The sequence below is a fragment of the Puccinia triticina genome, chromosome 14A, assembly GCF_026914185.1.
Source record: "Puccinia triticina chromosome 14A, complete sequence".
In the NCBI taxonomy this organism is placed as follows: Eukaryota; Fungi; Basidiomycota; class Pucciniomycetes; order Pucciniales; family Pucciniaceae; genus Puccinia; species Puccinia triticina.
This window is the reverse complement of record NC_070571.1, coordinates 4693524-4718127: the sequence shown is the minus strand read 5'-3', so window position 1 is coordinate 4718127 and position 24604 is coordinate 4693524. Positions and strand designations below refer to the sequence as shown.

The window sequence follows — 24604 nt, the reverse complement described above, 5'->3', positions numbered from 1 at the left end:
AATAATTTGAAAAAGTTGCGCCCTTCACGCGCAGTGCGCGAAGTGTTTGCAAACTTCGCGCACTGCACAGTGCGCGAAGAGCTTTTCGCAGTGCGCGAAGCAAGTCCGTAAAATTATGCAAACCAACTTTGAACATCATAATTAAATAAATCAACTTGTGGAGTGCCCTTGGAAGTTGATGCTGAATAAGCCTCCTGCTGTGCAAACGTGTCTCTGTGCATCCCACATTCTTCACTGACTCAGATTAGATGCCAAAAGATGAATTTTCCTGCCACAGTGGACAGAACAGCATCAAAGTATTCACGGGTGACTGATGGACTAGTATTTCTATTGCATACATATTAGGCTACAGACATGGAAGATGGATATTTTCCTAAACAAAAAAAACACATTTGCACACATATACATATAGGCAGGATGATAGCTATGGAGCATGCTGGTTAAAGAACAAATTTGTACATGTATCTATTCTGAGTGAGTTTCGGATGACTGATTAATAGTAAAATACAAAAAGATACAAAAAGTTTTTTACCTCAGACTAAGAGCTGACATTTGCAGAATTAAAGCTCTTAAAAGGAGTATTTAAAGTCTGGGTGTCGGTCACCAAGATACTCCCAGCCGTTGAGGTACAAAAGCTCTTGGACACTCGGATCAACCGTCAGATCATTGAGTGCATAGTGCTGGAGGACTTCGTCGCGTCGATGGACCTTCACGGTTTCTACGTATGTCAAGTACCCCAGGTTTGCCAGACAGGTCAGGATCAGAAGCATCGCACTAGACATCGCCAATGAAGAAACCCAAATGATTTTATTGCACTTGATTGTCAGCTTTCATCTTCTCCCTCCACAAATTTCACACTCGGCCAAATATGCCTATCTGGAGAATCAAAGAGAAAGATGACAGAAAACTAAAGGCTTACAAGACAATGTTCACCATGATGGCAACGGAGAAATTCGACTGGTCTGAGTTTGGAAAGAGCTTTAAAGATTAAGGGTTAGCACCCTTGGAGTACCCAGGCTAGTTGTGCGGATGATTTTGACTTACCAGTGTACCGATTAATCCGCCAAGATTTGCCACAATTGGTCCTAGAGCCAAACTGGTAGCCTTCCGAGCGTACGGCTCGCTGTTGTTGCTCATCCATGCTGCCAGACATGGAATGACTCCGTAGGATCCAATGATGATCAAGAACATCGAGCCGTACTTGAGGCTGCTGTCATCTGAGATGTAGAGGATCGAATACCCAACCGCCGAGACACCTCCGGATACTACTGAAGCCATAGCCCGAGAATGGTATCTGTCCGATAGATAGGACGAAAGCAAAATCGTGAGGACTGCTATACCGTAGGGAGGAACTTTCATTTTTCAGTGGTTGGCAATGAGAGATTGTTTGTTGTCAGATTCACGTCTTGGCAAGAGTTTTTTCAGTCGCAAACACACTCACTCGATAACATCTGTGAGGCCGATGATCCATGTCCGAGCTAGGTACCAGCAGATCATTAGCATTGTCACTCGGAGAGAAACCTTCCCAAGGGATAAAAACCCACGGAATTCAATACTAGTACAATGAAGATGAATTTTTAGAAACAAATGATAAGATTGATCAGCTGGTCGCCATTTACGGCTGGTTCAAAGAAATAACTACTGACTGCTTGATTGAAAATGCATGAGACTGGTCACGTTGGTCCCAGCGAAGAAGAACGCCAGGCAGCATAGGGCTACGTGAGGACTTCGCAGAGCTTGACAGATTTGAAAGCCTGAAGACCTGAATGGCTTCGCATCCAACAAACAACCCTCTGCCACCGGACTACGATCCCCATTCAATCTCTCAGAGACAGCCCTGGGCAATTCGTAGCCAATAAGATCACGACCATGAGCATTCTAAAAAACTTGAAATGAGACAAATTAGGATTGATTTCTCTTCAACGACTTACCTCTTTTCGTCTGCTGTCAAAAACCCTGCACCCTCAGGCGAGGAAGGGAAAAACAAAAATCCAACACTGCCGCCCAACATGGTCAAAATACCCTCGATCTTTTACACGACCACAATTTTTTAGGAAGGAATACGCAGAGACCAGTTAGATCATATGTACTGAACTTGATCTACCTCTCAAAGGATGAGAGGAAAGAAATGCTCAACTAAAAATACCCAAGCCCAGCCTGCAAGTCCCAGAGCACCGTCCAGACGGGTGAAAGCGTAAGCTAACGAGCCCGAAAGACCGCCTGCCATGCAGCCAGTGGAATAAAATAGCGCCATTCTCCACTGAAGCTCCGCTCTGTAAGAGAATCATATTCTCACCGATAAGGATGCGAGAACTCGATCGATACCATTCGAGGATCACCTCAACCGGGATTCACTCACCGTGTATAGAAGGACGATAGGTATAGCAAGAAGCCTGGAAAAAGTCCGCCTGAATGAAGCACAACGGAGTCGTCACGATTAAGTTTCAAAAGGATAGATGTCTAGAAAGCTGCAATTAGCCACTCACCATTGACTAACCCCACGAAGAATCTAGTGCAAAACAATTGCAAAAAAAATTGATATGAGCGTGACGCGCAGTCGCAAAATCTCGGGAGCTCATGCTTACCTAGCCGCCAAAAGTCCGACATAGCTAATTTGATTTTGATCGATCGATAAGGGATAAGAAGCAGTGCATTCAGCAGAATATTTTTGCCGGGGGCGGTACGCCAAGAGGCATGATGAATTTCTCAACCAACTTTGACAAAAATCCATGAGAAAAAATTATCAATCCCGAAACGGTAAGGATCGCAGGGAAAAAAAATCGGGCGCCTACCCGGCGCATCTACATGCATAAAAAGAGGCACAATTGTGTTTAGCATGATTGGTATTAAGAAATAACCATGTCGCTTCATCTCCCAGAGACAAATTCAGATCAGACTTACGATGAAGTTTGATGGAATTTCAACAAGCTAGGGATGAAGGAGTTTTTAAATGACTTGTTAGCAGACGTTACCTGCAAAGAAGACAATGCTAGAAATGTCACAAAAAGTACTGTTGGAGCCTTACAATTAAAGGACTAAATGAGTCGGAATAAAAATAGCATTAGTTGAGTGAAGAGTGGTACTTAAGAGTACCAGGTGCATCTTACATTAAGGTAACAATGAGCGAGAGTGTATATTGGGAATCATCAGTTCGCAAATCCGATTGAAGGCCTGTCAAATTTTCGTCGACCGGTTGTGTAAAGTCCGAATTAGTGGAACTGATGATTTATTGCGCTTATAAAAAACATCATGATGTGTTGGTAAGACTTGCCTATCGAGCGTATGTTATCTGTAAGATGGAAGGCAGTTTTTGGAATCAGTTAAAAGTCTCTCTCAACCAGATTCGAATAGAGATATCATGGTCATCATTCCAGCTAGTAATCAGAGATTTTTGCTAACTGATGCTTAAGCGCCCTAGTTCGCTCAAGAAATAGAAGAGTGCCATGATAGGAATGAGCCTAAAACAGGAAAGCGGAGTAAGGTTAAGCGTCTTCTTCTGACGAAGACCAAGGCTGGGGTTTGCTAACCTGGTGTCCAGTTTCCAAGTGGCAGATCTGAGCAACTTGGCAATGTAAACCTTCTCGGTCTCGCGTTGGAAACCTTCCGAGACGGTGTAACTAGTGTATTTGGATGGCCTCTCGGGCCTGATACCGGTCGAGCGATCTTCACGAACGAAAAAGTCTCCGAAAGCTTGCTGGCTTTTGATCCCACTCCTGTGGCTTCCCACTTTCGAGTCCTCCTTCTTCTCTCCCCGAACCCTGCTTGCCAGAGGTTTGGGGACAAGTTTCTCGATCAGACCTTGGATAGCTGGTGTCTTCATCTTCGTCTTTGAATCAATCCTTTCGCCGCTCGAAATTCTAATGATTGCGCGGGAAATAGGGTCGATAATCGTAAGCAGTGCCAGAGGGTGGCCTAACAGAGAAAGAGAAAATTCAGTCTAATTTTTGAGGTGGAGACTCAGCGAATGAGTTTGTTGCAGAGCAGTGGTGGAGCTGGTGGATGAGATACACTAGCAAGAGCCAAGGCGCTTCTCCTGACCGAGCAGAATCGTGTAAGTTGTTATATCCTCAATCGATAGTTCTGTTCATCATGCCCCTCTTCTATCTTGATGCACCCTCAGACGAGCCATTGTGAAGTGGCAGAGGTAGGCAGGATCAATGGAACTGTATCATCTTAGCGCGGGAAGCTTTGGCGGCGGAGATGAACCCGACGGGCATTTTCCAATTCAGTTTACAACATCATCCGAAGGAACTGATCCTCACCGATCCCATCCTGAATCATTGCCAACCCTTTCGACAAAAAGATCCTCATCTGTCCCGCTCCGATGCTGATATTGATCTCATGTACTCCAAGGGGAAGTTGCACAGAGCACCAATTCACTCACACATGGATGACGGCGGAATGTTGCAGCGCGACTTCAAAGTGCATGGAGCAACTGAAGGTGGATCACACCATCCTCGGAGCCTCTCGGAGCTCGTTCTCCTGCATTGCACGTCGCAGCACGTGATGAATAAGTAGCTTGAAAACATTCTCTCGGTTACTGGCTGGACGTTTTCGAGTAATCAAGCATTCAAAGGCGCCTCCAACCAGACAAGCCAATACTTAGCAGATTTAAATGGTTTCCTCACGCCGACGGGCCATTGGCATCGTTCATTCCGCATCGTGTGGAACTTGCCTGCTGATTCTTTGCCCAGAGCCTTCCGAATGCAGCTGCGCTACATAATGACTTGAAAACGCTGGTTAATCATACAAATCCCACAGGAAATTCAGACACTTCGTAGGACCCGAACTGTGGTATGGGGTTTGACCCGCAGGAAGCAGTAAAATGCACAGGAAACGGCCCGCCAAAATCAGGCAAACGGGCAAATGTAGCCGGCGCGGCTAGCGTGCTACCAACCATTTTGGACAATTACATAGATTGATGGCTTTCAGCTTACTCCCCGAGCACGCTCGCGACCATTAGCATGGAATGGGGCTCAGTCTTAACGATAGTTTCACGGATTGTGATGTGTGTATTACTGAAGACAGTCCAACAAACAGCCAGCTATCCGGTGGGTTACAAACAAGACTGAGAAACAAGAATTGCGCGCTTATGCAAGAAGGATCTAAATGATTAAGCCGAGCACACAAACATGTCAGCTTACGCTGGGGTAGAGATGAACGGTCAAGACTTACTAATTAGATGTGAGGCTTAGATTGATAACCCTGCTCCTACACCGAGGCCACCGAGGCCAACACCTGCTCCTACACCGAGGCCACCAAGGCCAACACCTGCTCCTACACCAAGGCCGCCCAGTCCGACACCTGCTCCTACACCGAGGCCGCCCAGTCCAACACCTGCTCCGACACCAAGGCCGCCTAGCCCAACACCTGCTCCTACACCGAGACCGCCCAGCCCAACACCAACGCCGCCAAGACCTCCTAGGCCAACTCCAGCGTTAAATCCGACGCCGCCACCGAATCCCATACCAGGGCCGTACGCTGGACGCGGGTAGGCAAATCCACCGTGAGCCGGTCCGTAGGCGAATCCGCCGGATGGGTAGAATGCACCGTATCCTCCGGGGTAGCCTGCGCCATGAGCTGGTCTACCGTACCCTTGGGCATGAGCTCGCGCGTTGGCCTCAGCGAAAGCATCGGCGTCGCTGGAGCCTTGGTACTGGGGAGGAGGGAATTGAGGCATCTGCCCGCCTGGTGGGCTTTGGAAGGATGGCATTTGGGGCATTTGAGGTGGACCGTTAGGGCCTGGTTGAGAGGAGCCGGAGGTCATCGGAGGTTGCCCTGCGGAGGGGCCATTAGGCTGAGCTCCGGACGGGCCCATCGGCGGCAGGGATGGAGAAGATTGATCCATGGGAGGGCTTCCACCCGGCTGAGATGCAGATGGCATTGACGGGCCAGTTGGGCCAGCAGGTTGACCACCAGACTGAGGTGAAGAAGGCATTGGGGGCTGACCACCGAACTGCGGGGGGAATGAAGTTGGGGGTCCGTTCATGCTGGTAGATTGACCAGCTTGCGGAGGGGATTGCATCGACGCGCCGTTGAATGGGGGCTGGCTGCTGGATGGGAACCCAGGGGGTCCCATTGATTGGGAGTCCTGGGATCCAGGGAACCCGGGCATCGAGGGTTGATCTGATCCGGTTTGGGAAGAAGGTGGGGTCATTGGGCCCTGCGGGCCGGTAGGGCCAGCGGAGCTAGAGCCTGTCATTTCAAACATTGTGTCAGCATGACATGCCGAGGATTTTGTAAGTGTACGTTGAACAACGAAAATGCTTGCCGGAAGAGGCGTTCGACTGGCTGGATGAGGAAGATACCGATGGGCCTGTGGGGGCTGGGCCTGCTGAAGGACCACTTGGGAAAGGGCCTGCAACGAGCAGTCGGTGCGTTAGCGTGCTAAGGTTCGGTGCGACTAAAGGGGGCATCGGCGGCTTACCGACAATGGGAGAACCTGGAGCACCTGAGAATGACATGTCACCGAAGTCATCGCCTGAAAAGTCAATCGGGCCAGAGATACCTGTGGGAAGGTTACCGTTAGGACCGGGGAAGCCATTCCCAGCTGCGTTTGCTCCCGTGTTGGCTGCCGCATTAGCGTTGGCGTTGGCCGATGATGTGGATGGCGATGCAACAGGGACAGTGGGTGTCCCGGCCGATTGCGCGGCTTGAGCAGCAGCTGCTGCTGATGCATTAGCGCTGGCCGATGCTGACGGGGCCTGGCCAACTGTTTGGATGGGATGAGGAGCCGACTGGGACTGGGCTTTCGCAGAGGCGGCGGCTTGAGCCTTGGCTTCAGCCGACACTGACGGCAGAGGTCCAGGAGTTGGGGTCGGCCCGGACCATGTTGAGTGAGCATGCGCGGCCGCAGAAGCGCTAGCAGAAGCGTCACTGGACGAAGAGGGGTCGCTGCAGGTGAAAACTCAATTAGTCTAGGATTTCGACATAAATGGATAGATTTGCGTGTGCTCACTCCTTGGAGGCTCTACGGTCAATGGACACCGGCGATGAAGTAACACCTGGAAAGCAGTCAGAGCACAAGGCGAGTTAGCGGTGCTGTAGCATCGGCGTGATAAGGGGAGGCTAACCGGTGAAGAAGGCAAACGCAACGGCGAGGGTGATGAACTGCATGTTGATAGTAGCGAGGTTGTGGGAGTAGAGTGAAAGATTCAAGCAAAAGACGCGGAATTAGGAGAGCAAAGTCTGTACCTGACAGAAATTTTAATAGGTTTGAAATAAAGATACTAGTGGGTGATTGATCAATGTGATTGGTCTGGGGAAAGGAAACATGAGATGCCAGCAGGACGGTGGTTTTATAACTTCGGCCAAGCTGTTCACTCTTATCATCGACTCCTTCCCGATGATTGGATTGTAGGGTACGGACTCACATCCGCCTGGATCCATGTTTATCCGCGCCTTTGACGATCAGAAGCGAGCGGATGGCTGCTGACAGTGTCGATTACCCGTATCACCCAGAAGCTTCGCTTTAGACTCTGGTCAGAACCAAGGTGAGCTGAGTGACAAGCTGAAAGGAGAGCAGGTCGTCTGTGCTGTCGATCTCGGCGTTACTTCCGAATCACAGTGGTGCTTGGGTGGCAGATTGAGTTTGATTGCTCCTCATGAGGTCCTCGGAGCTGATGAATCCATCGATTCGGTGGGTCATGAGCGAGAACCTGGATTTGCCTCCAGGAGGCAATAAACGCCGAGTGGAAATTCAGCAAGCGAGCTGGCGTGCCATGTAGCAGGGTTGGTCATCGAGAATACCCCGTACCAAAAAAGCAAGCCAAGCAAAACTCACCTGATCGGGATGACATACACATTCTTAACAGAAGTATTGCGGTAAGCGGAAGCTCAACATGGGTGGATACGGCGCACATCGGCAGCCTGATTGTGTTGTACCCACGACTGCGGATAAGAATAATAAAAGTCCACTTGGCCTTTCCACTTGACTCCTCCACAATCACACCTTTGCGATTTCTATCAGTTCACGTGTGTCACTCTAGCGTAACCTAGCAAGGCCTCTCCCTCTGCGTGGACTTCGCCTACAGAACATACGACTGCAGCCGCGGGGCCTTTGATGATCTATTCTTTCAAGAGTTAGGGCTCCACGGGAGTGAAATCTGTTATGACTTCGGGGCATTAAAGCCAGTATGGGCGCAACAAGTGCCGATCATCTATGAAAATAGATGAAGCGAGAAAGAACACATGAACAGCATTGCGAAAATGTTTTTGGCAGCAAGGGAGCACATGGTGGGGCATGACAACGGCATGCCATTGTTTGGGGCTGGATCCTCTGTTTGGTGCCGCCGTGGCCCATTTATATGTGACTTTTTTCGGAAAAAACTCACCGAACACTGGAAGGAGCGGTAGGGGGTTGGCAAAAGAAAACCCAGCGGGTTACATGAAGGAAGTTCATGGGGCTATTGTTTCTGGCCATACACATCAATCTCAAAGCCTTGGCTTATAGCTAGTTTGGGAGAAGAACAACAGCAAGACGAAAATGGCGTCCTCCTCTGCGCTCCCTCAAACAGCTGGTGGAAGACAGCCCAGGGGATGAAAAGCTCATCGGTTTGTGGGAGCAAATCTCACTAATATCGACTCAGGACCACAGGGGCAACAAGGCGAGTTTGTGAAATAACCACTATGAAATTGCGCAGTAGCTAGCTACTTAAAAGTCCACAGCTTAATAAAAAAGCCCAGCTGAATCAAAAAAAGCATGAAGTGAAAATTGAGACATGATGGAATCGGATAATCGTGCGACGTCGGATTTGCCATAGCAAATAGCCAGCGAGCGGGATCTGATCTGTTGGCTCTGGATTTAGCACAAATGTTTGATTGATTGGTTAGCGAGTGATTGATGTGAGGTGAGGTCTTCTGAAATATGCCCACTAACTTGGATTGATTACCATCCTCCCCATCCGAAAGGTCCACCGAATCCACCGCCGAAAGCTCCGAGGGTAGCAACGTTGGCCGCCTGCGCGACCGCACCAGCGGGTCCCCAACCTCCAAATTGTCGGGGTTCAAGGGTAGTTCTACAACGAAAGGCAAGGTCTAAGACGGAACGCGGGCGTGCCGAAAATAGTGAGTAACATTGAGAACTTACTTGGTGGCTTCGGTGGGAGCGGGGGCGGCGAAAACACCTGTTTGGTCAGAAGAGTAGTAGGAAACGGTTAGTCACAGCTTCCAGACTCACATCGCAAGTGAGTCAAACCCTCAACTTACCGGTACAGGCGATCAGGGCAACAACGGCAGTGAAGAATTGCATCTTGTCTCGGGAAAAAGGGGCAAAAGAGCTGGGCAAGGTTGAAGGGGTAGAGTTGAGAGCTGAGACCTGTCAAGCGCTAAGAGTGGTTATATAATATTCGATGTTGGAATGATAAAAAGGGGCAAGTGGATGAGGAATCGCTCAATCGGACGAACGAGCTGGCTTTTATATGCCCACTGCGTGGCAGTGCGTGGAGTGAGTTCCCTCACTTTCGAGCTCTTGAGAGACACATACACTCAATCAGATGCTACCCAGAAATCTGCGTTTTCCGAGGAAAGCCACTCCACTTTCAGGCTACACACAGATGAAGCTTGCTCGGTTACTCTGCCACTGGCCCAATAGTGTGACGCGGAGCTTTTCATGACCCCAAATTCGGAGGATTTACGCGGACTAAACATGAAATCAATCACATGATTTGCTGTAAGTGCTTCATCTGGCGAGGACAGCCGAGACAATGGCAGATATGACCAACCTGTCTGAAAATCGATGACAGAGTACATGACTACTACGCATGGCAATCAAAGAGAGCAATGGGCGTGACAGAATATCCCGTGTAAAGCCGTGCGTAGAATCAGGCAAGTGGGGGTCAGTCCAAGCACAAGCAGGAGGGTTGGAGCTTCTGTTGGGAATTCGGTTAGTCAAGCCGCTCAAGAGTCGTCGCATTGGCTGATTTCCAGTCGAGATCATCCCCTTCGAACTTAACCCAGGTCCCTCGCTGCTGCGGGCGTCTGGTTTTGCGAAGCAAGCCTCCGATCGAACTTAACAAAGTCCCTCGCTGCTGCGGGCTTGGGACTCGCGAAGCGAGCCTCCGACAGCCCTCGGCAGGAGGGACTTATACCGCGAGCTTAACAAAGCCTCCCAGTGAGGCAGCCCCGTAGGGTCTCTGTCTCACAGAGAGGCTTAGCTGCAAAAACCTGTATCTGGCCTGAGAGCCCCAGGAATATCAGCCTGTATCAGGTTTTTTTTCACTTTTTCCTTTTTTGTAACTCAACCGTCAGCCCGCTGAGGCTGCCCCTCAGGACTTAAGAAGTGCTCGGGAGTGCGCTTCTTCTGATGCAATTTAGGCCTTGTAGCTGCCAATATAAGGCCTGATCCTTGCGTTTGAAGTTTTCAAACACCGAGAAAAGCGGACCATATTGAGAGAACTTTTTTTTGTAAATACATGTGGCTTTGTATCAAAATCTGTTTCAATCTATTGAACGGCAGTTGAATACTGCATTCTTGCTTACATCAGCAGGAATGCTTCTCAAAAAGAGGCCCTTTTCAAACTGCTCTCCAGGCCATGAACCAAGTGCTATCAGCCTGTGACTGCCGTCAAATTAAAGAGGAGAAGCAGGCCTTTCTTTAATATCCGGGGCGGGACTCAGTTCTTTTGGGAAGTGGGGTTTTTGGGGGCACAAAGTTGGACACCTGCAAAAACTAAGGCCCCGTTTGGCTGCCGTGTTATACGTCATAAATGGTCGAGTTTTTGATGCGCAACCCCCAGGGGTTTCAACGTTTTGGTAGCAACAGGGGGTAAACTTTGGGTCGCGGCGTCATAAATTCAACCATTTATGACGTATAACGCGGCAGCCAAACGGGGCCTAAGAGCTGTACGCGGGGCTCTCACTCCAGGAATCAGGGATTCCATGAAAGTCCCTCCCTGACGGGAGGTTGCACTTTGTGCGAGGCGCTTCGCGCCGCGCCCCCCAGCAGGCAAGGGACTTGTGCTAAGTTTGCTTATACCGTACCTCCCCATCCTGGCGCATGGAGAATGGTATTTTCACCCCTCTTTTTACTTTCCCCTTTGTTCATCTCTCATACCACAACCTTTTTTTGTTTTTTTTTGCTCCAGGTCTGCCCAACATGCTACGGCTGAGACCTATATTTTTTTCCCTTTATGTACTGATACCAGTATGTCCTGAAAAATTAAACAAGACAAAAAACCTCAAGCCTGTTACCAAGTCTGCAACCCAGAATTGCAGAAATTAATCACAGAACAAGAGCACGGACTCTCTGTTTAATACATAGCGTGTTTCACACACAGCTAGTTTGAGGATGACCGGAATCAACCGGTCATTGAGGGGACTCAACCCTCTCAATGACCAGTATGTTCCAGTCATTGAGAGGATAAAGCCCTCTCAATGAACGGCACAGTACCGGTCATCAAGAGGGTTGAGTCCTTCTGATGACCGGTCGATCCCGGTCATCGGGAGTGTCAAGTCCCCTCGATGACCGGCACAGACCGGTCATTGAGAGGGTTGTATACTCTCGATGGCCGGTCTGTATTGGCCATTGAGAGTGTCAATTCCCCTCAATGACCGGCACAGACCGGTCATTGAGAGGCTCTACATATCCATTTGATGACCGGTCTGTACCGGTCATCCAGGGCGTTGTATATATCCCTCTTGATGACCGGTCTTTACCGGTTATCCAGAGGGCTATGCAGTCTTGATGGCAGGTCTGTGCCGGCGATCAAGGGCTCAGAGGCTTGACTGTAAGTCAAAAGAAAGTATATGTAAAGTATGTGAGCCCGGACCTCCACGGACCCCTTCTGTTACTTGGCTTTGGTAAAATCCAAGTTTTTATTTACTTTGATAATTTATTTCTCTGTGAAGGAATTGTGTGACTTAACTCAGATTGTATCCAATGACAGGCAAGAAGCAAGGCTATGTGCCAAGAAAATTTTCAAAGTATAATGTTGAGAGGGCAACAAACTGTGATGGTTTGAATAAACCACCCAGCCAAACCCAGATTCTAGGCTCTGCGAAAGGGGGTGATAGCGCGCAAGTCCCTCCTGCCGAGGGCTATCGGAGGCTTGCTTTGCAAGACCAGACGCCTGCAGCAGCGAGGGGCTTGAGTTAAGTTCGGCCTCCAATAGCCCTCAGCAGGAGGGACTTGCGCCTTATCAACCCGTTTTGTGGGGGCTAGAATCTAAATTTTGGTGGCAGGAATATTCAAACCTTTATAATTCCTTGCTTCCGTAACATTTGGTGGAATAAATTTGCTTGGGTGACAGCCCTGCTTCTCGTCATCCTCTCCACCAAAACTGTGCTTGATCATGATTATTCTTCAACCCTAAATATATTTCCTTGGCAAATGTCAGCTGGCTACGCTGCGCAAGCCATCATGACAATACATATTAAATATTATTACAAAAATAAATAAATAATAAAGAGACATTATTACTTGTCACTAGCGCCCCGCGCGTGCCCAGCAGAAATATTATAAGAGAAATTATTACTGGTTTAAATCCAACCAAGTCACTAGCGCCCCGCGCGCGCCCGGAGGAACTACCTGAAACCCTTGTTACATACAAAAAAGCCTTGCCTCCTGCGTACCGCGGCAAATAGAATAAAGTTATTACATCATAAGAAAGGAACTGTCACAGTAATGTAATACCAAAGACAAGTGACAGATAAGTAACAAATAACAAAATCAGGTGACTGTCCTTTATACAACCTGTCCCTCAAAACTCTAACAGTCATACTCCCAAGATCGGATGGAGTATGACTTATTTCCAACAAATAATCTTCCGGCCAATACTTTCACCGCAGGAAGAATCCTCCCAAGGGAACCATTGGTTTATTTAAGGAGGTAAGCTCTCCCTCCCAGTTGGTTTCCTCAGCTTATTACACCCATTTGAAACCCTGACCGCCATTGTCTGCGCCTCTTCTTGATCATTTTCCATCAAGACCCCAACAGACCTCACTTTCAGGATCTCGCCGTCTTAAGCCTGCTCTCACCGTTTTGTTCTGTTTTCAAGCTCTTTGTTGTACTAGGAAGGATATACTCAAGTAAGTAAGTCTAAACCCTTCCTTGATTTGACCCACTCTCCAACTATCTACTACCTGGGATCTCAACCACACCTGCATTTCAGGCCCCAGCATCATCTTTGGAGGGATATAAACCACCCCCGCTCTGCCGGGCCCCTCCTTTTTTTTGTTTTTCTTGTTATTTCTTTGAAATAAAACACCTAACACTTTCCAGATTGCGTCTCCGCATCTCTACCATCAGCAGGTGTCGCCAGAAGAGTTTGGCTCTTAGCATCACCTAGCCTGAAAGCAAATCAGACATTGAAATCCTTTGGACTTTCTTTACAGAGGGGGTCCGTAAGGATCTCAGAGGGTCCAAGCTCACAGACTTATATACATATATTTTTTTTAGTTACAGTTTACTTTGAGGCTTTCACAAGACGGCATCAATGTGGTTGGCCCGCATATAAACATCTACCTTTGCAGTTGGCCAATCACCCATAGCAATCGTCAGCCAAATAGACAATAGGGGGTTTCACAATAAGCATTTTTGCTTCCCGCGGCACTAAATTTCTTTACTCGTGGGTGACATACTTGCTTAAAAATTTGGCATGAAGTCCTGTGAGAAATTGCCCCAAGCATCCTCATAACAATACTCGCAAGCGCTCAAACACCTTCCCGGTTTTACTTATTGTGAAACCCCCTAATAATCCATTGGTCAACCCAGTGGACAATAATCCAGCTCATCCGCCAAAGTTTCCTCCTAATCTTTGCTTTGAACACCAGAAAGTACTCCATGTTTGGGAAGTCATGACCTCACTCAATCTCAACTCAAAGAAGTTCCTCAAGTCTTTTCTCACCAACAATCATACCAAGGTGAAGATCCGCCATGTGCTATGGTGTTCCCCCAAGGGATGGCAATCAACCAGGGAGATCATGAATGAAATCCTCAAGAAAGTGGTTGAAAATGGCCACAAGGGGAGCTTCATTGCCATATCTTTCCCTTGTGCGGTTTTGGATCAATGAATACAGTGCCTTTGACTTGAGTTTAGTTATTGATCAGGGCAGAGTGAGTGATTTCTTAACTGGAACTGGCCATGGATCTGCTTCATTGTCCTCTTGCCCTGACTTTTTGGAGAATATTGAACTGGTCTCAGAATCAACCATAGACATGACTAAAGCAAGGCAGGATTGTGACTGCTCTTTCAAAGGCCGGTTTCTCTCCGGCTGTTTGATAGGATGCCAGTTTATTTCTGGCGTACTGTGTGTACGCTTCCACTCCAGCATAATGCACGGTGATCTAGTGATCTGAGCGTGAAACAACAATCACATAATTATGAGGGTCTGTGCATTACTGAGATGAAGAAATTGCAGAATTGGCTAAAATTATTGGTGACTCTATCAAATACATGTTTTTTATTTTAGTTCTAGTAAAATACAGGTATGGAAAAAGATAGAAAGAAAAATACTAAAATTTTGCTTAGCATGTCGTGTCATGAAGCAAGTAAAAAGGTTACAAAATTTCAGTGATATGTGAGCTGTGGAATTAAAAAAAGGAAAATTGGCATGAAAATTTCATTCTAGCCATGCAAGATTAGGTCAATATGGTGTAAGTCCCTCCTGACAGAGGCTTGCTTTGCGAGTTCATCCTACCCCCTGTCAAATTTTCAATCATAGAAACAAGGTGCAAGGAAGAGAGGGACAATCACAGAGGAGCTTGGATTGGACCAAGGAGCTAAAGATGTGGGTCATGGGTGGAAATGCTCTGACTTGATGGTTTATTTCAAATCATAGGGGCAGAATGTATGTAGTCACAACTAGAGAGCCCCCTTGCAAGATCCAAAGGGGGCCTAGGAGACTAAAAAAACAAAACAATAAAAGTGTACACTACAAAGATTAGTAGCATACCCAGTGAACAGGATAAATGAAACTAGCAGAATACTAGAGTGAAACCAGGATAATAAAACTAGCAGAATACTAGAGCAAAGATAAAACTACCAAGACAGTAGAGTGAGATAAAACAACACAAGTTGAGTGATTAATAAACATTAAAACTACTTAAAATAAGCAGAGTGATAATGATTGAAGATATTGAGACTTGTGAGCGGAAGAAGAGCCTAGAATTCTGACACCCCCCGGGGGCCCGAAGTCTTGAGGGACTTTGTTAAGTTTGCTTCCCCTTAGAGTTTCAATATTTTCCTGCCTGAATCTAGTCTTTTTGGGTGCATCTCGATGTCTGCAAGGGTCAAAGATTTGGTGGGAACTCATCCATTATCACAGTAGTTCCATATCAAGAAATCCACAACAAAGATCACACGCTGTATGAAGCTTGGCTCCCTGAGCTTTTCAACTACCTTCATCCGCAGGTGTCGTTGTAAGCTGCTTTGTAATTCCAAGTTCATGGCATCTGGGATGTGTCAACCAGGTCAAATGTTTCTTACACAGTAGGCCTTATCATTTGTTGAGAGTAACTTGGGTGACACGAGACTAAGAGAGATTTGACAAGATGTCAAGGACAAAGTCCTAACACAGTGAGTCAAGATATAATCATCATTCAGTGAGGAAGGATAACAGTGAGGGAAACAACTAGACTATATACATGCCCAATATAGACTGAGTTGTGGGTGTATAGATTAGAAGCATAATACATAGTGGAATGCTAATAAACTATCTCAACATCATTTACCTTCAACTTCATTTTAATTTATCCAAGATGCGGCCTAAATTGCACACATGCAAAAAATATTTATGTGTGTTTGCTGTTATGTATTGAATTATAGCAAATGTGCATGAAGGTCTACTGATAAATTGAGAGAAGCACAAAGCAGTCCAGAGTGATATTTTTCCCTTCCTCAACCAACATAATACCATGTTTTCTTTGTGAGGAATGAACTATTTGGAGTGTGATGATTGATATATGAAAAAGTAGCTGTACGGATTTATCAGCAAAGTTGGAGAAGTAAACCGGGCGGCTGGACTATGAAGGACGATCGGGATGTTGGTGGGCAAGATCCTAATCTCCCCAGTCGGTGAAGCAGCAGGAGTGGAGAGGGTCGAGGGGGTCGCCATCAAGTTCGTCGGCAAGAGAGTCGTCGAGTGGGTCGCCGTCGAGGTTTTCGTCGGTGTCAACATATTGGTTACTGGTCGTGTGCATAAAGCTCCAGAAAGCCAATTCCGGCGTGCCCACAATAGGGACCCCGTGGAGAGCGCGCAAGGCCTCATTTTCGTGCTCCTCCGAGCCGCGGATGGGCAGCGTTTGATTCGAGTCGCCTTTTCCTTGCTGTTCGTCATCAACGCTGTCCTCTTCGGACTCCAACTCTGTGCCGTCCAAGTTGCCCATGTCAGGCATCTCCCACTTAACTCCTTCGGTTTTGCCAGGGCCGCGGATAGGCAGCGTTTGATTCGAGTCGCCTTTTCCTTGCTGTTCGTCATCAACGCTGTCCTCTTCAGACTCCAACTCTGTGCCGTCCAAGTTGCCCATGTCAGGCATCTCCCACTTAACTTCTTCGGTTTTGCCAGGCTGGGGCCAGTCCACGATTGGGGCCACGGTATCGTTGTGACGAAGATCTTCTGAAATGTCAGCCTCCTCCTTCTTGATGGCTGGTACCCATTCAGCAGGATCAAAATCGATACCCTGCGACTGATCCATGTCGAGTTGCATGCAGCCCGAGCAGGTGTGGTGTTCGATTTCGGTGAAGGCCTTGATGTCCAACAGAAGATTTGTAAGGGTTTGGGGTGGGGCGTGATCAGTAGAGGCAAATTGCCATGCTGCCTCTAGGGAAGCCTTTGAAAGTGGTCGAACGGGCGAATTTGGAACTGTGGGGCATGGAGGGAATGCTCGAGTGGGGATTGGAGCTTGGTAGCTGGGTTTGATGAAAGTGGGTGAAGAGAGACGGTTGTCTGGTGAAGCTGACCAACTATGTTTTGACTGTTGATCCGTTATCTGGAAGGTAAAATCATTAAGAGGTAGAGGTGAGAGGAGCCTTTCCGGTCGCAAGCCTTCGGACTCGGACACGTCGAGCGACATGTCCGTAGAAATGGCAGAGCAAGGAGATTGACTTTTGGCTTTGTAGTCGGGAACTGGACTAGTTGTGTAGCTTTGTAGGACAGGAGAAAGTTTGGTTTCGGGGAACTGAACAGGTCGAGCTGGTGAATCGCGTCTCTTAAACTTCAAGCTGAAGACCCCCTTGGACATGCCAGGCTGTGGAGACTCGGTGGCTTGGTTTTGGGGTATGGATGGTTTTTTGACAGGTTGTAAGGAAATTGGCAAATCTTCATGGGGAGGGTTTGCTTTAAGGGAAGGGAAGGTGGGATTAGGACGCGATTGACAGGCGGTTGACTGAGGATGTGCTCGAAGGGAAGGGAAAGGGTGAGTAGCCGGTTGAAAGGCGATTGACTGAGCGTGTACTTGAATGGAAGGCAAGGTCTCAGTAGGACGCGTTTGAAATGCGGTTGACTGCTGGGCCGGACGGAGAGAAGTTTTGCACCGTCTGAGGAGTTTGTTCGAGCTGAGGCTTGAGCCTGCATTTTGTTCATCTTCTTTGATTTTGCGCGATCGTCCTTTGCTGGCTCTGCTGAGGGCCAGGGTAGCTTGACCCCGTTTGACAGGAAGTTCATATAATCCATATCCGGCTTCTTCGACTCGTTCCATCCGAAACACGACGCACTTAAACGATGTCACCCCCGAGGGATCTCTCACCATATCGGCGCGGGTGACTTTGTACAAGCCATCATAGCGGTATCCAGACACAGGTGCCCATGGGGACGCGATTAGTTGTGAGCCTCGAACGACTCGGACGGGGTGGCCGGTTCGAAGTGACATCTGGAGCGCGCTGTTGTACGGGCCATGGGGATTTTGATTGTCTTGCATGGTTGATCTTACTTGCTTGGTCCCGGGGCGTCTGAATCCACCACTTCCCATGTACCTGGTGAAAGAACAAAGGTCATTAAACAAAGGCGCGTTTGTTTGATTCCGAGAAAAGTTGGTCAAAGGAAGAAATGGATAAGTTATGGCTTACCAGATGATGTCGCCGCAGTCGTAATCATGGTATGCATTGCTCAAAACCACACTGTAGGCCCCACCCGCCCTCTCTGTGCCCCAGATGCCATTTTGGTATGGTTTATGGACACCGGCATGGCTGACTTGTTCCCTCTTCTGCCATTGTTGGCCCGGAAGAACATTGGGGATGTGCCCGAAAGACAGTGAAGATGCGGAGGGAGCTCGTTTGCAGATTGATCGAGAGGTAGCCCTTTTGAGTGCTTGCTGTTTACCGAATGGTTTCGAGCTGATAGAGGGGCAGGGATGACTTGACCTAGCTTGGATTTCAGTCATGGCCAAGGCTTGATTTTGTCGTTGTTGAGACAACGGATGTTTGGTGTTGTGAGCTCGGTGGAGTATGTGTGTGTTTTGGGTTTGGCTGATCTAGATGATGTTAAAATGTAGTGTGATGGAGATATACAAAATATTGTTTTGTTATTTGAGGCTGAGGTGCACTCTTGATCTATTGTTGGATGGGGTGTGTAAGGCCTATCTATTATGGAGGGATGATGAGCCCAATTCCTTAAAGCAACTGGTATTGTGACTGGTTGAGGAATGTGGGTGAAGAGTGGAAAAGGCAGTTGATCATGAGGTCCAATGGAGTGCCAGGGGCATGAAAAAGGAAACATGCTGTAGCTGTATTTTATGTACATTTTTTTCTTGAATTCTAACAACAGACCAACCTGGGCAACCTCAACCCTTTCCGGATTAGTACAGGGAAAAAAGAGGAAGATGCTGAGACAGGGTGACAAGTTGCCAAGCTGGATGAGCCCCAAAATCCACATCAATCCACCAAGTTACCTGTATGCCAGAGCTTGTAGTCCCTCTTTGCTGCTCATGAATTTGATCCAGCTTGGCAACTGAACAACACCCTGTCTCAGCTTCTCCCTCTTTTTTCCCTGTACTAATCCGGAAAGGGTTGAGGTTGCCTAGGTTGGTCTGTTGTTAGAATTCAAGAAAAAAATGTACATAAAATACAGCTACAGCATGTTTCCTGTTTTATGCCCCTGGCACTCCATTGGACCAGATTGGGCCTCATGATCAACTCCCTTTTTCACCTGCCTAATTGATCCACCCTCAAGAAACTCTGCGACCTACCCTAGGCAAGGTGATTATGCTGAGTGACCAACTCTGACCGACTTCAAGTTCAACCAGGAGCTCACAAGTGGCTATTATTTAATGTGCCTACACATTATTGGTCTCACCAGCGACCAGCACAACCAGCAGGAAATACATTGGGGCCCAATCATTGGGTCCCGGGACTCCGAAGACCTATTGCTTGGGTCCCGAGACGATGATTGGGTCCCGAGACGCATTGATGGGGTCCCGAGACCCGATGAGAGACCCATTGATGGGGTCCCGAGACCCAACAGTCAGACAAGCGGGTACCCGCGCGGGGTAACCGCCCTTTCTCTATGTCCCAAAACCGAACACCCGTATCCGCACCCGGTATCCGTCGTCGGGGACCCGCGCAAGCCCCGCCTACGAGCGCTTTGTGCCCAGGAGCCTGGAGGGGACTTAGCTCAGTTTGATAGTGGTGCTGCTTCAATTGCATCAATTGCAGATTTTCTGAATTGTGAGTTGACTTAACATCAATCATACCTGATGTATTGTTTAATATCAACTTTTGGCTGAGCTTTCACTGGATGGATCATGGGACCCGGGATTGGAATCTCCATGGCATCTTCCTCAATATTTTCAGAGCTCTGATTTTTTTTACTTAGCTCACAGAGTGATACGGACTCAGAGTGAACAGAGTCAGCAAAGTGGGACAGCTTGGAATGCTGTATGTGGTAGATGATCACCTGCAAGTGATAGAATGTCCAGCTATGTGGTACAGTAAAGAGAGGATAAGTGAGAAACAGAAGCTTCACACCTTGAACGGGGGGTGTTTGGGGGGTCCAGCATAGACGACGTACGTGCCGGCGGGGGAATGCGCCCGTCAATGATTGTTTAGCAGGTGCCGCCTGGCCTCTGGCGAATGACGACTCAAGCCTCCTGTTAAGCGCGCTCGTAAAGGTAGTACTGAACAGCGGAGCGTTGATGCAGGCGGCGCTTGGTGAAATTGGGAGAGAACATATGCGGTGGCAAGAACTCGCACAGGGTGTGTCTTCGGCTCGCATGGAAATAACTCAAATAGTGAGTATACTAAAATGTGGGAAAAATAATCACTATAATTTGCGCAGTAGCAAGCTACTCATAAGGTCTCAGCTTAAAGATAATAATGCCCAGCAGTTACAAGGAGAACAAAAAATGAGAAAGAGAAACTTCATCGTCAACGGTATTTCAGGTTTGTCAGGGATCGAGCTGCAGAATGGGGACAATGTTTCAGTGAAAAGTATACGAGGGCGAAAGACAGGAAGAGAATGAGATGGAGCTGACATGACAAGTCTTAGAAGAGTCCACCGCCGAATCCACCGCCGAATCCACCGCCAAGCGCGTTGTGGAAAACACCGAGTGTGGCAATGTCAGCCGCTCCGGCGACTACGTTTGCGGGTCCAAAGCCGCCGAAACCACCAAACTGGCGAGGTTCAAGGGTTGCCCTAAATGAGAAAAACCAGTTAAGCCACTATGGAGCGGCCAGCGGGTGCCTTTGGAGTGGAGACTTACTGCTCGGTTTGAGTGGGGGCTGGGACAGCGAAGACACCTATTCGACCAAGCGGAACAACACGTTAGTCGAAAGTCCGCCCCAGGTTTGCAAAGTTCAACAAGTAAACCAAAAGCTTACCGGTGAAGGCGACGAGGGCAGCGATGACGGTGAAGAATTGCATCTTGTCTCGGAAAAAAAAGTTGGTAAAAGGAGCTGGGCAAATCGAGGGGGTAAGAGCTGAGACCTGTCAGGCGCTAAAGGTGATTATTGGAAGATCGACTTTGAAAGGTGAAGGGTGGCAAGTGGATGAGGAAACAATTTGGCCGGATGAATGGACTGGTTTATATACCCAGCAAGCCCCCCCCCCCCCCCCCCCGTAAATTCTGAGCTCTTGCATGGCTCAGACGGTTTACCATCATCTGCATCTTTCGAGCTAAACCACTCGCGTCTAGCGGTGCGTTCAACATTCAACTCTCCAGGCGAAATGGAGCATGCTCGGCAACTTTCCGCCCAATTGGCCGTAAAGCGTGATGCTGATCGCCCCAGCCAAGTCGAGTGATTTGCGTGGACTGACTGGGGGAATGTTCCCAATTCCGTGAGCTTACGTGTTGCCCAGTGCAATCAGTTAGAAGCTTGGTCCTTAGCTCCCCATGCAAAAAGCTGGTGACAGACCGATCGGCAATCGCCTAAGTTTGTGCTGTATCTGGGGATCCCCAAAGGAGAGGTGCGCCGGTCCAGCCGAGAGTGCCTTGTCGGACTCGGTCGACAGTCGGCCTGCTAGTACAAGTGCATGCTTTGACGGGGACAGCCGAATTAACGACAGAAAGAACTTCCTTTCTTTCCCATGGGCGCGGAGTGTCCCACCACCTTATCAGATAACTTGATGACAGGGTAGAAACTAATCAGGCGATCAACTATCACAGAGATCACCGCCCGGATTAAATTATCCCGTGCAAGGCAGTTAGTGGGTGAGGGGGTTAGCAGAACCCGCCTACACATCCATTAACAAGCGGAACCTTCTTACTTTTGCCAAAAATTGTGTGCCATTAGCGGAGTACAGTACGAGAGGGCCCACACAAGAGCTGTGGTTGGCGCTCCCTCTGCGCTACAGTCAAGCGCAACGGTGGTTTGTAACAAACTTCAGTGGAACTGCTTTGTCAGCCGGGCTACCATTCTAAAATAGAGCCCCGCCTGCAGCTCCGGTAGCGCAGCCAAGAGCACCGTAAACTGGGTGCAGAGCAGACCGCAGCGCGGACCTCTGCGCAGCATAGATTAGTTTTGATTGTTTTAATTACTTGCAAATAGCTTCCTAGAGAAGCTAGACACCAAGAGGACCGCCGCGCGGTCCAGAACCTCTTCTGTACAATATATTCCAACTAAGTACAAGTAACAAAACCAAGGGAGCCTGTATGAAAAGACCCCCTCAGAAAACCCACGTAATACTCAGCAGACAGCCACTGGTTGTGTGAAGACTACGTGGGCTTGGTAGCGGCTAAATCACTCAGCCTGTAATACCTGGTCGCATGGAAACAACAGTCGCCGGTAGGCGGCTAAACAACCAAGCCACGCGACTCAGAGAACTACAGTACCTGGTCGCGTGGTAATAATCTTCTTCCGAGCTCTGTCGCAGCAACAGTAGCGGAAAGACTCGGATACGAATCGCCGAAGAGCTCCGCATAGGAAATGACTCCTAGTGATCCTCTACTCGAGAGCAGAAGATCTCTAGCGTGTCATTCCGAGTAGAACTCAGTAAACAGGTTCTGAGAAGGAAGAATCCTCCTTGCGACCAGTATCCAAGAGATACGGGTCTTAAGAGTAGCAAGACCAGTAAAGAGGCTGTGCCTTCCAACAAAATGTATTGGAAGGCCAGCCAGGAGAATAGCAAGCCGACGAGCCTCCCAGAAACAGCATAAAAAGCCGGTGTTGGGAGGACTCTGGCTCCCCAGAATCATCAATCACTTTAACCGCCCAGCAGCGCACTACTTCGCCGAACATATTCGTTGATCAGTTTGCTCTCAGCTTGTGTTAGATTGTTTTTAGATTCATTGCTCGTCGCTGGACTCCTGCTCCAACAGTAAGTCCAGCTCATTTTCTCTTTATCATCTCGGGAGTAATCCCCATCAATTATATACTTGGGAACTTGTTGAACAACCCCCGCTTGTCGGACCCCAGACAACACAGGACATACTACCCCTGCTTGTCAGGCCCTGTAAGAACCGCCCCGGAGGGCACCTTAACCATTCCGCTGCTCTCGCGGCCCCTCCGTTACATCCCATCAGGGATATAAATCTTTATAAACCATCATCTTACCGCGTCTACAGACGCGCCCACTCGCCGCAGTCACTCGTGTAGCTAGAGGACTTTGTGTCTTGGCATCACCGAGCCTGACATGCTTCATGCTTATTGCAGGTATTGATATTAGGTTCAAAGCTATGCGTGTGGCACAAGTTGAAGTGACTATGGGTGTTTTGAACGCAAAGGGTCACCCACCAGGTCTTTCATGTGGCTCACGATGTGTGGGCAACTGGTGCAGGCAATTGTGGATATGGTCAAAATAATCACTATAATTTGCGCAGTAGCAAGCTACTCAAGAGGTCTCAGCTTAAAAATAATAATGCCCAGCGGCTACAAGATGAATAAGAAATATGAGAAAGAGAAACTTCATTGTTAACGATGTTCCAGGTTTGTCAATGATCGGGCTGCAGAAGATGGATAATGTTTTAGTGTGAAGTATACGAGGGCTAAAGAGGTTTCCTAGTCACAATGTGGATACAAGATGGGTAAGGAAACTGACTTGTAAACTTAGAAGAATCCACCGCTGAATCCACCGCCAAGCGCGTTGTGGAAGACACCAAGTGTGGCAATGTCAGCCGCTCCGGCAACTACGTTTGCTGGTCCAAAGCCGCCGAAACCACCAAACTGGCAAGGTTCGAGGGTTGCCCTGAAGGAGAAAAACCAGTTAAGCCGCTATGGAACTGCTAGCGGTAAAGTGGGGACTTACTGCTCGGTTTGAGTGGGGGCCGGTACAGCGAAAACACCTGTTGGACCAGCCAAAGCGCCAGTTAGTCACAGGTACTAAAACTGAGCCTGCAAGACTGCAAAAGGAGACCAAGAGCTTACCGGTGAAGGCGACGAGGGCAGCGATGACGGTGAAGAATTGCATCTTGTCTCGGAAGAAAAAGTTGGTAAAAGGAGCTGGGCAAATCGAAGGGGTCGTGGTAAGAGCTGAGACCTGTCAGGCGCTAAAGGTGGTTATTTGAAGATCGACTTGGAAAGGTGAAGGGTGGCAAGTGGATAAGGAAGCAATCTGGCAAGGAGAACGGACTGGTTTATATACCCAGTAAGCCCCTCCTTGTCTGCCTGTTGCACGGCTCAGATGGTGTGCCATCATCTGCATGTTCCACTCGCGTCTAGTGGTGTGTTGAGCTTTCAGCTCCCCAGGCAAAATGGAGCATGCTCGGCAAATTGGCCCGAAAGCGTGATGCTGATCGTGTGTCCCAGCCCCCAAGCCTAGTTGACGTGCGTGGACTGACGGGGAGGACGATCCCGACTCCGTGGGTATACCTAGTGTTGAATTCCACCAATCAAAAACCCTGGTGCTTTGAATATTTAGATGTCCAGGCGGAAGCTAGCGAGAGGCCGCTCGGCTGCCGCCTACTCCATGGGGCTGGATTGTCACCTTGTAGCTGGGGATCCCAAGTGAAAGATACGCCCCGCTGCAGCCGAGAGTGTCTTGACGGCATGCTTCGCGGGCAAGACCGAGCCAGTCTCCTGCTCTTTTTTCCAGGCGCGGCGTGCCCAACAATTCAATCAAATTGACCTCAGAGGGGAGTACACTAAGGCGACAAGCGATCAGGAGAGGGCTGAGCGCGAGATGTCTTGTGCAAGGCGGCGCGTATTGGTTCCGGCCACGCGCCCTGCCGATCCCGTGGAAACCCGGGAAAGACACCGTCGCCAGATTTTCTTTGGTGCTGATACCAGTGATTAGTTTC

The 24604-nt window shown here is 48.6% G+C and overlaps 6 protein-coding genes across 6 annotated transcripts; all 6 read right to left on the bottom strand.

Moving 5' to 3' along the window:
- Window positions 1–569: 569 nt before the first annotated feature.
- PtA15_14A422 (uncharacterized protein) lies at window positions 570–3820 on the bottom strand (the record flags this gene model as incomplete). The annotated part of the gene is made up of 18 exons (XM_053163137.1): window positions 570–774; window positions 920–978; window positions 1045–1352; window positions 1442–1478; window positions 1545–1555; window positions 1647–1837; window positions 1932–2029; window positions 2138–2273; window positions 2360–2408; window positions 2487–2509; window positions 2586–2609; window positions 2716–2801; window positions 2902–2928; window positions 3026–3035; window positions 3108–3171; window positions 3272–3289; window positions 3400–3458; window positions 3528–3820. 18 exons carry the CDS (start codon window positions 3818–3820, stop codon window positions 570–572), a joined length of 1698 nt encoding a protein of 565 aa, XP_053027093.1.
- A 1371-nt stretch (window positions 3821–5191) lies between these two features.
- PtA15_14A421 (uncharacterized protein) lies at window positions 5192–7116 on the bottom strand (the record flags this gene model as incomplete). Its single annotated transcript, XM_053163136.1, has 5 exons — window positions 5192–6195; window positions 6272–6358; window positions 6428–6894; window positions 6959–7004; window positions 7074–7116. The coding sequence occupies 5 exons, from the start codon at window positions 7114–7116 to the stop codon at window positions 5192–5194; spliced, it is 1647 nt and encodes a 548-aa protein (XP_053027092.1).
- Window positions 7117–8887: 1771 nt separating this feature from the next.
- PtA15_14A420 (uncharacterized protein) lies at window positions 8888–9250 on the bottom strand (the record flags this gene model as incomplete). Its single annotated transcript, XM_053163135.1, has 3 exons — window positions 8888–9017; window positions 9089–9125; window positions 9208–9250. 3 exons carry the CDS (start codon window positions 9248–9250, stop codon window positions 8888–8890), a joined length of 210 nt encoding a protein of 69 aa, XP_053027091.1.
- Window positions 9251–13417: 4167 nt separating this feature from the next.
- On the bottom strand, window positions 13418–18316 carry PtA15_14A419 (uncharacterized protein; the record flags this gene model as incomplete). The annotated part of the gene is made up of 3 exons (XM_053163133.1): window positions 13418–13462; window positions 16280–17909; window positions 18003–18316. 3 exons carry the CDS (start codon window positions 18314–18316, stop codon window positions 13418–13420), a joined length of 1989 nt encoding a protein of 662 aa, XP_053027090.1.
- A 2098-nt stretch (window positions 18317–20414) lies between these two features.
- On the bottom strand, window positions 20415–20793 carry PtA15_14A418 (uncharacterized protein; the record flags this gene model as incomplete). The annotated part of the gene is made up of 3 exons (XM_053163132.1): window positions 20415–20565; window positions 20633–20669; window positions 20751–20793. 3 exons carry the CDS (start codon window positions 20791–20793, stop codon window positions 20415–20417), a joined length of 231 nt encoding a protein of 76 aa, XP_053027089.1.
- Window positions 20794–23414: 2621 nt separating this feature from the next.
- PtA15_14A417 (uncharacterized protein) lies at window positions 23415–23775 on the bottom strand (the record flags this gene model as incomplete). Its single annotated transcript, XM_053163131.1, has 3 exons — window positions 23415–23553; window positions 23614–23650; window positions 23733–23775. The coding sequence occupies 3 exons, from the start codon at window positions 23773–23775 to the stop codon at window positions 23415–23417; spliced, it is 219 nt and encodes a 72-aa protein (XP_053027088.1).
- Window positions 23776–24604: the final 829 nt, after the last annotated feature.